The 12,542-nt window shown below is 47.6% G+C and overlaps 1 protein-coding gene across 1 annotated transcript in view; it reads left to right on the top strand.

The window, feature by feature from the left end:
* The window catches only part of FAM227A (family with sequence similarity 227 member A), a 29,544-nt gene extending 18,527 nt beyond the window's left edge, over positions 1 to 11,017 (top strand). The window contains exons 13-15 of the mRNA XM_049772473.1: positions 1,458 to 1,606; positions 1,903 to 2,019; positions 10,795 to 11,017. Coding sequence (XP_049628430.1) covers positions 1,458 to 1,606; positions 1,903 to 2,019; positions 10,795 to 11,017 — 489 coding nt within the window. The remainder of the gene's footprint in view (positions 1 to 1,457; positions 1,607 to 1,902; positions 2,020 to 10,794) is intronic.
* The last annotated feature ends 1,525 nt before the right edge of the window (positions 11,018 to 12,542 follow it).

Genomic DNA, 12,542 nt, shown 5'->3' with positions numbered 1-12,542 from the left:
AAAGACTCTAGGAAAGTTTCTGATCTTTAGAAAACAAATCTGGGGGCCAGAGCAGTGACATGGAGAAGTAAGATGTCTGCCTTGCTGGCGCTAGCCTAGGACGGATCGCTGTTCGATTCCCCGGCGTCCCATATGGTCCCCCAAGCCAGGAGTGATTTCTGAGTGCATAGCCAGGAGTAACCCCTGAGTGTCACCAGGTGTGGCCCCAAAATAATAATAATAATAATAATAATAAAAATAATAATAATAATAATAATAATAATAATAATAATAATAATAAGAAGCAGATCTGGGGCTGGAGAAATACTAACAGAAGAGTTACAGACAGAAGGTTGAAGACACCCAACCTGGGTTTCATCCCCTGATCAGCACCAGGAGTGATCCTTGAGCATAGGTAGGGGCACCCCTCAAAAAAAAGCAGATATGAGTTGCACTGGAGTTTTGAGTTTGGGAATCAGAACACGGAATCAAATACACCTGAGCTCAGGAATCAGCCACTTATTGGCTGTGTGTCCTTAGACATGTTTTCTCTCAGGACTTAGGTTTTGCAGCCACGCAGTGGGGAGAACAGTAGCCACCTCAGAGAGCTGATCTGCAGAAACCAATAGATGTCAAGGCTCAGCACAGTGCTGGAGGCTCACAATTGTGTGCTGCTTCCTGTCTGTGTACAGACAAATGGAACTTTTGAGATCAACTCAGTGGATTCAGTAACTCCTTCCTCACCATATGGGATGCCGTGGATTGAACCCATGTCCGCCCCAGGTCGTCTGCGTGCAAGGAAAACACCCTACCACTGTGCTATCTCTCCAGCTCTCAGGAGCAATTCTTGTGTACAGAGCTAGGAATAACCCTTATCACTGCCAGGTTAATAAAGTTTAAAAAAATTGGATAGAGGGGCCAGAGCTATATAGCACAATGGGTAGGGCATTTGCCGTGCACATAGCCAACCCGGGTTTGATCCCCAGCATTCTATATGGTACCCCGAGCCTGGCAGGAGCCATTTCTGAGCACAGAGCCAGGAGTAACTTCTGAGCACCACAACACACTGAGGTGTGACCCTCCCCCAAAATGGGTAGAAAGTGTTTCCTCAGACTGGACAGAGGTCAGAGCAGATTCCTTATGGGAAATCAGTGATCATTTCCTGCTCTTTGTATCCTCCCCTGACAAACTGCTAAGCATCCATGGGTGTGTGTGTGTGTGTGTGTGTGTGTGTGTGTGTGTGTGTGTGTGTGTATGTGTGTGATAGCATGGTGAGTAGGGCTTTTTTTACTTGAATTCGGTCAACACAGGTTTGATCCCCGGCATCCGATATAGTCCCCTGAGCCTGCCAGGAGTGATCCCTGACCACAGAGCCAGGAGTAACCCCTGAACACCATTGGGTGTGACCCCAAAACAAAACAAAACAAAACAAAACAAAAGCATCCAGCTAGTTTTTCTTGACTGAGAGCACCAGTGAGACCTCGCTGACCTACCGGGACATCATCCGGCTGGCCCTGAGCAACATGCTGAAGCGAAGAGAGCTGATCTCCCACTTGTACCAGCTCCACCAGCAGCAGTGGCAGCATTGTGACAAGCACCTCCGGGATCTGTGGGACAACTTCCAGAGGTAGGCAAGGCTGGAGTGACAGTGCAGCTAAAGGGAGATAGGAAGGGCCAGAGCCAGAGCACAGCAGAGAGGGCATTTGCCTTGCATACAGCCCGCACAGGGTTCAATCCCTGGAATCCCATATGGTTCCCTGAGCCTGCCAGGAGTAATTTGAGCACCGCCAGGTGTGCCTCCCCTGAAAAAGTCCCCTGCCCCTCCACCTGTGAGTGGCAGGGCCACACTTATGCTCTCACTGTTGGACTCTGTCGTGGTGTTTTGTGTTGTTATTTTTTTATTTTTTTTTTTTTTTTGCACAGGGAGGTGAAGGCTTTGGATCACAAAGAAGCTGAGATGAAAAAGGCAAGTCACAAATTCATCCTGCCTCAACCCTGTGCAAAACAGTCCGACAAGCTCTGGGAAAGCCACCTGAGGGAGTTAGACTTTATTCTAAGGCGTCGGCACACAAGAAACACACAGAAAGCGGAAACATGATGCGCCTCTAAGAAGTCTCCAGTCTGGGAGTGACCACATGGTCCTCCACTCCCATCAATAAGAGCTGCTCATAATTTTGGGCTGCTTCTCTCACAGGTGTCACTATTTCTTTATTAACTGGAATATTTTTTTTGCTTTTTGGACCACACACGGAAGCACTCAACTGTGCTTGGGGGACCCTATGGGATGATGGGGATGGAACCCAGATCCACCACATGCAAGGCAAATGCCCTCTCTGTTGTGCTCTGGCTCTGGTCCTTCATAGCTACCTTTAGGGATCTACGGGAGTCAAAACAGGACTCAAAGGGATGATGCAAGCTTTGCATGCAGAAACCCTGCATCCAGAGTTCCATCCCTGGCATCGCATGATCCCCTGAGCACTGCCAGGAAACTGAGACCAAACTAGGAAAGAGAGAGATGGAGAGAGATGGAGAGAGAGAGAGAGAGAGAGAGAGAGAGAGAGAGAGAGAGAGAGAGAGAGAGAGAGAGAAGAGGAGAAATCAAATAAAATAGGCTTCCCTGTACAAGAACTCTGAATAGGGCTTCCCAGGAGTCACTGGGTTTTCTCAATGTAAGGACCACTGAAAGATAAATCAGAGAGAAAGATTATGGTTACATTAGAATTTTATTTTATTTATTTATTTTGATTTTGGGGTCACATCGACAGTGCTCAGGAGTTACATCCGGCTCTATGCTCAGAAATCACTCTGGCAGGCTCGGGGGACCATATGGGATGCCGAGATTCGAACCACCGTCCTTCTGCATGCAAGGCAAACACCCTACCTCCATGATATCTCTCTGGCCCCAGGAATTTAATTTAATTTTATTTATTTTATTTAGTTGTTTTGGTTTTTGGGTCAGACCTGGTGTTGCTCAAGGATTACTCCTGGCTCTATGCTCAGACATTACTCCTAGCAGACATGGGGACAATATGGGATGTCAGGATTCAAATCACCATCTGCAAACTCCCTACCACTGTGCTATCTCTCTGGCTATTTTATAATTTTTAAAAAATTTTTTTGGGTCACACCCGGCAGTGCTCAGGGGTTACTCCTGGTTCTATGCTCAGAAATCGCTCCTGGCAGGCTCGGGGGACCATATGGGATGCCGGGATTTGAACCACCGTCCTTCTGCATCTAAGGCAAACGCCTTACCGCTGTGCTATCTCTCCGGCCCCATTTTTTTTAAATTTTTTTAAAATTTTTTAAATTTGAGGTGTACCTTTTAGTTGATCAGGGGTTCTGCTCCTGCCATGGCTGTAGGAGCTGCTCCTGTGATAGTGCTCATGGGTGCAGATCCTGCTATGTACTATCACTCAGCCCCTTAACTAGGCTTTGATAATTTCATTTGCCATAAAAACAGTATGAAATTGGGGGCCGAAGAGATAGCATGGAGGTAAGGCGTTTGCCTTTCATGCAGGAGGTCATCGGTTCGAATCCCGGCGCCCCATATGGTCCCCTGTGCCTGCCAGGAGCAATTTCTGAGCCTGGAGCCAGGAATAACCCCTGAGCACTGCCAGGTGTGACCCAAAAACCACACACACACACACACACACACACACACACACACACAAACAGTATGAAGGGGCCGAGTGGTGGCACAGCAGTAGAGCATTTGCCTTGCACATGGCCGACCTAGGACAGACCGAGGTTCAATCCCCTGGCGTCCCATATGGTCCCCTGAGCCAAGAGCAATTTCTGAGCGCATAGCCAGAAGTAACTCCTAAGTGTCACTGAGGGTGCCCCCCCCAAAAAAAAAGTTCAGGTCTCATGATTTCATTGTTGCTGACTCTGTGTCTTGGATATCTAGCTCTATAATCTCTTTGGGCTGGAGAGATAGCACAGCAGTAGGGCGTTTGCCTTGCACTCAGCCAATACAGGACGGATGGTGGTTCGAATTCCGACATCTCATATGGTTCCCTGTGCCTGCCAGGAGTGATTTCTGAGTGAAGAACCAGGAGTAAGCCCCGAGCACCACCGGGTGTGACCCCCCAAAAAACCCCAAAACAATATAAAGTAAAATTGTATCTGCAAGGTGTGTGGTTGGTGGGAAGTTGGGGACACTTTTGAAGGGAGGAAGGTCACACTGCTGGGTGCACAGTTCAGGCTTGAAATGAGTGTATTATGACCAATTTGGTAAGTCATGATCTTCTAATAAAAAAAAAAACTGGAGTGTTGAGGCAGAGAACATTCAAGCAATATTCAAGCAATATAAATTATGTCTTGGGGCTGGAGAGATAGACACATTGGTAGGGCATTTGCCTTGCACATAGCCAGCCCAGGACAGACTGTGGTTTGAATCCCAGCATCCCAAATAGTCCCCCTAGCCTGCCAGAAGCAATTTCTGAACACAGAGCCAGGAGTAACCCGAGTGCCTCTAGGTGTGATCTAAAAAAACAAAAAAAAGAAAGAAAAAGAAAAAAGAAGGAAGGAAGGAAGGAGAGATGGAGGGAGGGAGGGAGGGAGGAAGGAAGAAAGGGAGAGAAGGAGGAAGGAAGGAAGGAAGGAAGGAAGGAAGGAAGGAAGGAAGGAAGAAAGGAAGGAAGGAAAGAAGGAAAGAATTGTGTCTTGTGAGAGATGGAGCGATAACACAGCCATAGGGCATTTGCCTAGCACCTGCTGATCCTGGATGGACCCAAGACAGACCTGGGAAGTGAGGGAGGAAGGGAGGGAGGAAGGAAGGAAGGAAGGAAGGAAGGAAGGAAGGAAGGAAGGAAGGAAGGAAGGAAGAGGAAGGGAGGGAGGGAGGGAGGGAGGGAGGGAGGGAGGAAAGAAGGAAGGAAGGAAGGAAGGAAGGAAAGAAGGAAGGAAGGACGGAAGGAAAGAAGGAAGGAAGGAACGAAGGAAGGAAGGAAGGAAGGACGGAAGGAAGGAAGGAAGGAAGGAAGGAAGGAAGGAAGGAAAGAATTGTGTCTTGTGAGAGCTGGAGCAATAACACAGCCATAGGGCATTTGCCTAGCACCTGCTGACCCTGGATGGACCCAAGACAGACCTGGGTTTAATCTCTGGCATACCATATGGTCCCTTCGAACCTGCCAGAAGTGATTTCTGAGCACAGAGCCAGGAGTAACACCTGAGCGTTGCTGGGTGTGGCCCCAAAACAAAACAAAACAAAAAAGAAATTGTGTCTTGCATCTGCAAGGCCCTAAATTCAACACTCTGCACCACATGAACCCCAATCCCCAACACTGCTAGGTGTGGCACTGGAGTTGCCAGCTGGATATGGCCCCTATAAATAATAATAAAGGTATTGAGGGGCCGGCGCGGTGGTGCTAGAGGTAAGGTGCCTGCCTTGCCTGTGCTAGCCTAGGACAAACCGCAGTTTGATCCCCTGGCGTCCCATATGGTCCCCCAAGCCAGGAGTGACTTCTGAGCACACAGCCAGGAGTAACCCCTGAGCATCACCGGGCATGGCCCAAAAACCAAAAAAAGAAAAAAAAAGAAAAAAAAAAGGTATTTGAAAAAAGAGCTGGAATTCTGAGTTTTGACCATCTACTTCATGACTATCAGTTGTAACTGAAATTCTTGACCTGTTATGTTGAGACTAATAAAGGTGGTTTTGAGTAAAAGAGCTAAACCATAACCAGAGCCTTGCATAGAAGCAGATGAAAATAGGTCATTATTTGTTTGTTTGTTTGTGGGGCACACTTGACTCTTGACTGCACTCAGGAATCACTCCTGCCTATGCTTGGTGGACCATATGGAATGCCAGGAACAAACCCTGGCCGGCCTCATAGGTGCAAGGCAAGCTCGTGCAAGGCAAGCGCCCTCCCCACTGTGCTATCACTTAGGCTCTGGGCCTTGCCTTGTTTTTATGAAGTTTTCTTATTTTACTGAATTGGGACCTCCAGGATGCTCTAGTGTGCAGAGCTGTCGACCAGGTGGGCTCGGCCACCAGGGCCACTGAAACGGCGACGCTGCAGAAACACGTTTCAAGTTCTTACCCCAGAGAAGAGCCTGCATAGCGCCAATAGTTTCCCATTTAAAAATATCCCAGTAGTAGGCCAGCATGGAGTCACTAATGACGGGTGATCCCAGTCTCCTGTCAAAAGTGCTGGAAAGAACAGTGAGAAGCAGCATCTTCGCCCTGGCCCCTTAGGGCAAGGCTAGTCTGAGGCTAGAGGTAATTTCCTTTGTCTTCACCGTCTCTTTCCATTATGTTGCTGCAGATAGTGGGTCAGGACACTTGTTTTGTACAGGACCAACCTGGGATGGATTTCCAGAAACCCCCTCCCAAGTTCTGCCTGAAGTGATCCCTGAATCAGAACCAGAAACTCAGAATCAGAACTCAGATCCCAGAGCAGAGCCAGGAGTAAGGCCTGAGCAACCAGCTGAATAAGGCTCAGACCTCCAAAAAAAGTTTTCAAAAGGGGTAGAGCATTTGCCCTGCATGTGATTGACCCAGGTTCGATCCCTGGAATCCCATATGGTCCCCCTGAGTCTTCAGGAGTGATTTCTAAATGCAGAGCCAGGAGTAACCCCTGAGCATTGCCGAGTGTGGCCCACCACAACAAACAAACAAACCACCACCCGGGTTTTTTTTGGGGGGGGGCTCACATCGGCAGCGACTCAAAGGGTTACTCCTGGCCTCTACACTTAGAAATTGCTCCTGGCAGGCTCAGGGGAATCATATTGGGATGCCGGGTTTCGAACCGCCATCCCTTCTGCATGCAAGACAAATGCACTACCTCCATGCTATCTCTCCGGCCCCCATGGTCACCTTGTCTTTAGCAAGAAGCCAATGATGAGTCAAAGATATGGAAAGATATTCAAAGATATGGGAAGAAAGATAGAAAAGCTAAAGTTCTTAATGGTTATGTAGTTGTAAAAGATGAAATACAATAACATAATTCTAAATTGCATTCCAATAGAGAAGCTTCTTCAGATTTATAGATGAAGAGGCAGGTCAGAAATCAGAAGTTAATAAAAATTAATAAAATCAGAAACTTATAAAAAAAAAAGAGAGAGATCACATGCCCAAGACAGAGGAAATAGATCAACCTTTTTTTTGTGGGAGTGTCACACCTGTCAGCGCTCGGGGGGGGGGGGGGTATCCTGGCTTTACACTCAGAAATCTCCCCTGGCAGCTCGGGGGACCATATGGGATACTGGGATTCGAACCGCCATTCTTCTGCATCCAAGGCAAACACCCTACCTCATGCTATCTCTCCAGCCCCAAAACCCGTTTTTAAAAGAAGTGTTCAAAAATCCAGATGGCATCACATGCCTGACAAGTGCCAGGCTTCAGGTTCAAGCCCCAAAACCTTATGCCCCTGGTATGGCTGTGGTGGGCCTCATCTGCCCTGGTCCACCCTTGCCAAATCACACTAGCCCAGTGGACCCTGGGACTCGCTATATTGGGGAAGCTCATAACCCCCAAAGATTTCTATCTCACCTTGCAAATGTATTGGTTAAAGTCTTTAGTTTCTCTATGGCCCCAGGATCCCTAAGGGACAAACATTTTTCCACATGGAGTCCCCCAAAGAATGACCTTAAGAGCAAAGTTTCTTCAGGAGACCGATTGGCCCTCATCTGCTTGGTCATTTCCTCAGTAGCTACACTCGGTCATGCTCAGGGTTCTGTTTCTCAGGGTTCACTCCTGGAGATGCTGGAGATAGAGTTAGTGTTGACTTCATGCAAGGCAAGTGCTTTCTCTCCTGTACAATATCTCTTTTCAGCCCAAGGATTTTAAATATGTTGAAGGGAAGATCTAGCGTTGAAAAGCGTGTATTTTTGGCCCTTTATTCTTTAGTCCTCTGTTAAACATTTTCTCAAATTTAAACTCTTGGAACTCAAGGAAGACAGACTTGAGTTTCATAGGGAAACCTATGCTAGTCATTGCCCCCATTTGATTCTGAGGTGACTGTCCACAGAGGGGCAAGTAAAGGGATAATAATTTAAAAATCAGTTCTCAGGGGCTGGAGCAATAGTATATCCTTGGATGCGAGTTCAAACCCCAGCATTCCCAGACGGTTCTCTGAACCCATCAGGAGTGATTCCCGAGTGCAAAGCCAGGAGAAATCCCTGAGCATTGTCTGGTGTGGCCCCCGAACAAACAAAAAGTTAAAACAAAATAAAATTCAGTTCCTGGCTATAATTTCATCCTGGGTTTTTCTCCTGTAGAATACATCATAAAAGACATGGGGCCGGAGTGATAGCACAGTGATAGGGCATATGCCTTGCACATGGCCAACCTGAGGACAGACCTGGGTTCGATCCCTGGCATCCCAATGGTCCCCTGAGCCTGTCAGGAGTAATTCCTGAGCACCTATAGGTGTAGCCCCCAAACAAACAAACAAAAAACATTTAAAAATACATGGAAAGGGCCCGGAAAGATAGCACAGTGGTGTTTGCCTTGCAAGCAGCCGATCCAGGACCAAAGGTGGTTGGTTCGAATCCCGGTGTCTCATATGGTCCTCCGTGCCTGCCAGGAGCTATTTCTGTTTTTTTGGTTTTTTTTTTTTTTGTTTTGTTTTGGTTTTTGGGCCACACCCGGCAGTGCTCAGGGAGTACTCCTGACTGTTCTACTCAGAAATAGTTCCTGGCAAGCAGAGGGGACCATATGGGACACCGGGATTCGAACCAACCACCTTAGGTCCTGGATCGGCAGCTTTGCAAAGGCAAACACCGCTGTGCTATCTCTCTCGGGCCCCCAGGAAGCTATTTCTGAGCAGACAGCCAGAAGTAGCCCCTTGAGCACCGCTGGGTGTGTGGCCCAAAAAACCAAAAAAAAAAAAAAAAAAAAAAAAAACCACCAAAAAAACAAAAACAAAAACAAACAAACAAACATGGAAAGTTTGCATTTCTAGAAAAATTTTTTTTGGGGGGGCCACACCTCCGAACCAACCACCTTTAGGTCCTGGATCGGCTGCTTGCAAGGCAAATGCTGCTGTGCTATCTCTACGACCAACATTTTCTAGATAATTTGTAATGTTGCTAAGGAATGTGAACAAGTGAGGAAACTAACAGGCACAAGTATTCAATTATTTATTTATTATTATTTATTTATTTTGGTTTTTTGGGCCCACACCCCGGTGAATGCTCAGGGGTAAGACCTAGCTATGTGCCCTGGAAATTGTTTCCTGGCTCGGGGGACCATATGGGATTGCCGGGGACTGAACCCAGGTTCTTCCTGGGTCAGCCACGTGCAAGGCAAATGCCCTCCCACTTCGCTATCGCTCCCAGCCCCTCTTATTTACTATTTGATGCTCTGTCTTGGCTACAGACCAGGACAGCAAACAGCTCCACAAGGTTTTCTTTTCATTGGTAAGTCTTTTTATGCCTTTAAATTTGTGCCATACGTTATCAATAGTTTTCCTTACTCTCAGATCATAAAAATCATTTCATGTTTCTCTTCCAGCTTTTTTTAATTGTTCAGATTGAAAATTTCTGATCCATCTGGGATTTATTTTGGTAGAAAGTGTGAAACACGGTTCCAATTTTATTTGTTTCTGCCAGATGGCTACCTTGGAGGTTTTACCCACCACTCATCATTAATTCCTCCTGTCCCCCACTGATTTGAAATGTCACCTTCCTCATAATCAGAACTTTAGAGCACTGAAAAGACTGTTGTGTATTTTTGCTTATCCTGAGTTCAGCAGAAAGTTCTTTCAAGTTGACTAGGGTCCTAACCCAGGATATTGTGTGGCGTCTTTTCTTTACGGTCATTTTATTATTACTATTATTTTGGGTTTTGGCCACACCGACAATGCTCAGGATTATTTCTGGCTCTGTATCAGAAGTACTCCTGCAGGCTTGGGAGACACATCTGGGATGCCAGGGATCAAACCCAGGTCTGCTGCATGCATGGTAAAAGCTCTACCCACTGTGCTATCACTGTGGCCCCTCTTTGGTCATTTTAAATTATTTGCAGCCACCAATCAAATCACCTCTAGGAAACAAGGCCCCATTTATTTCTTTCTTCCCCCCATGTTCGACACTCCCTAGCTCATTTCATTTAAGAGGACCACACACAACCTTCAAATATTATGAACATTTTCCCTCAGCCAGCTGCCAACTAAACTCCAAACCACATATGTTGATTTCCCTATAAAAAATCCTTTCGCTGTGCTCTTTGCGGCTCCTCGCTACAGTGTGGCGCTCACCGCCACCACTTTGCTCAGAAGTTACCAGAATAATTTAGCTGCAACTTCAAAATTGAAGTCATTCTGTCGCCCCCATCCATACGGCCACCCCCCCCTCCAAAATTAAAAATAAATAAAAAACAAGCAAATAAAAAAAAAAAAAACACCCGGCATTTATTTCCTCCCATTCAACAGGAAGACAGGCGGGTGTTTCTGGAAAAATAACATATTTTTGAAGGGCGATGGAGGTTCTGAGTTGGCTCTTGAAATATCCACCTGGGGGTGCAGGAAGAGGGGGTGCAGCGAGAAGTGCTCTTAGGGAGTGTTTGTTTTGTGTTTTGTTTTGTTTTTTTTTTTTTTTGCTAATTACTGCTGCACATGGTGGGGGGAAAGCATCACCCCACCATTCTTACTCTTGAACCCCAGGGTGTTTGGAATTACTAGGCCAGTCCCTTAAGGGGCCTCTTGAGAGAATTCTAGAACTTTCTTAGAACCTGTCCCTGTCAGGGCTCAGAACTGATGCTTGACTTGCAAGCTTCAGGGGTTCTGGACCACACCACGCCCATCAAGCAGGGGCGCTTGCTGAGATGGCATCTATCTCCTGTACACCTCATCTGCCCCCCACACTTCCCAGAGACCCCCCTCTTGGCCTCCAACCCCAGTCCCCTCAGCTCAGCGCCCTCACCACAGCATCCTCTCCAGCGCGCGCCCCGGCTTTGAAGCTCCCACTAGCGTGGGCGTGGCCTCATCAGCTCATAGACCACGCCCATCAACGCAAACACAGCCAATCAGAGAGACTCACGCTTTTACGCACCGCCTTCTTCGGGCTCTTCTGGCGAATCACCGTCTACCTCTAGCCCCGCCCGGATTCCCTCACTTGGCGCGCGCGTCTAGCCTCAGAGCCTGAGGTGGGCGACGCGTTGCTGCTGCGGCCTGGGCTTTCGGGTTCTAGAGAGTCAGAATCTGGGGGGGGTCGGGTTCTGGGAAGCCAGGGCGGGGATTTGAGGGGTAGGGACCGGGAGCGTGGTACCGTGAGGGAGGGGATGGTCCCTTGAACCCATAGGGAGTTGTGGTACAAAAGGCCCAGAGAGTGAGGAGCCTGAGGGGGGCGCCAGGAAGGCTTCTCTGAGGAGGCGTCGTGGTGTGACGGGGGCTCCCGTGAACTTGGGGGGAGTTTCTAGAACCTTCTTCCCCCGTCGTGTCAGGGCGAGAGAGCTGAGGGTGGTGTTTCTGGTGTGAGGAATTTGGGGTGTCCAGCAGTCTGAGGCTCAGCCTTCCTGAGGGCGTGTTTTCCCCTCAGACGCTTCTTTTGCCCCTGAGACACTTTTTTTGGGGGGGGACCCCTCTCAGGTCGACCTCACGCAAACCCTCGTGGTTTGTTCTGCTGTGAGTCCCCCCCCACACACACACACACAGGCTGAGAGGGTTCACTAAGGAGCTCAAGCATGGCTTTATTCTAAAGAAGGGGGCCCCCCAAGGAGACAGTTGCAAGGGTGCTAGCTAGCCTTGCTATCAGCCATTTCTAGTTTGAACCCCACCCAGTAGTGGCCCCTGAGCACTCCCAGGTTTTCCCCTCACCCCCCACCCCAGATAAAGCTATTTTGAATAGGAAAGATACTCCAGTGGGAAAGGTGCTTGGCCTTGCATGTAAAAACCTTGGTTGGAATCCCCATATGGTCCCTAAGCATCATGGAGTGGGCTAAAAAAAAAGTAAATCCAATGAAAATGCAGGCTTGTAGATGCCCAAGATTTAAAATCTACTGATTGGCTGGAGAGACCAGAAAAGGGGACGGGGGGGGGGGGGGGAGTAAAGTGCCTTCTATGCACCAGATGCCAATTGACCCCTGCTTTGCATTCATTTCTCCAAGCACTACTGGAGGTTGAATACTGCTAAAGTGGCTGGGTAATCCTGGCACCCCACTTTTGTATTAGAAGCTCATTCTTGGACCCTTATGATGAACCCCAAGTCAGTTGTTGAGAATCACGGGGAGAGACCCCAACCTTCTGAGCACACACTTGGGGAAATTTTCCCTACCCCTAAACCAATAAACTACTGCAGATGGGGAATGGGGCTAAGCAAAATATATATACATGAAGCCCAGTATTTGATTAGGAGCAAACTCCTAATACAACATTCTTCCAACTGTACACCTGCACTGGTACCACAGTTGTTTGAAAAACACTGATAATGTTTTAAAATGTTAGAAGATAGTTTACTTATATGAGAAGGAAGGCGTTCAATAGATGGGATAAATGAAATCTGTACATTCTGAGATCTAGGGACCAGCAAAGATAAGGGAAGAATGATAGAAAGCTAAAGTTCTTAGTGTCTATATAGTCGTAAAAGATGAAATACAATAATATAATTCTAAATTGCATTCC

The sequence above is a fragment of the Suncus etruscus genome, chromosome 4, assembly GCF_024139225.1.
Source record: "Suncus etruscus isolate mSunEtr1 chromosome 4, mSunEtr1.pri.cur, whole genome shotgun sequence".
In the NCBI taxonomy this organism is placed as follows: domain Eukaryota; kingdom Metazoa; phylum Chordata; class Mammalia; order Eulipotyphla; family Soricidae; genus Suncus; species Suncus etruscus.
This window is presented reverse-complemented; position numbering and strand designations above follow the sequence as displayed.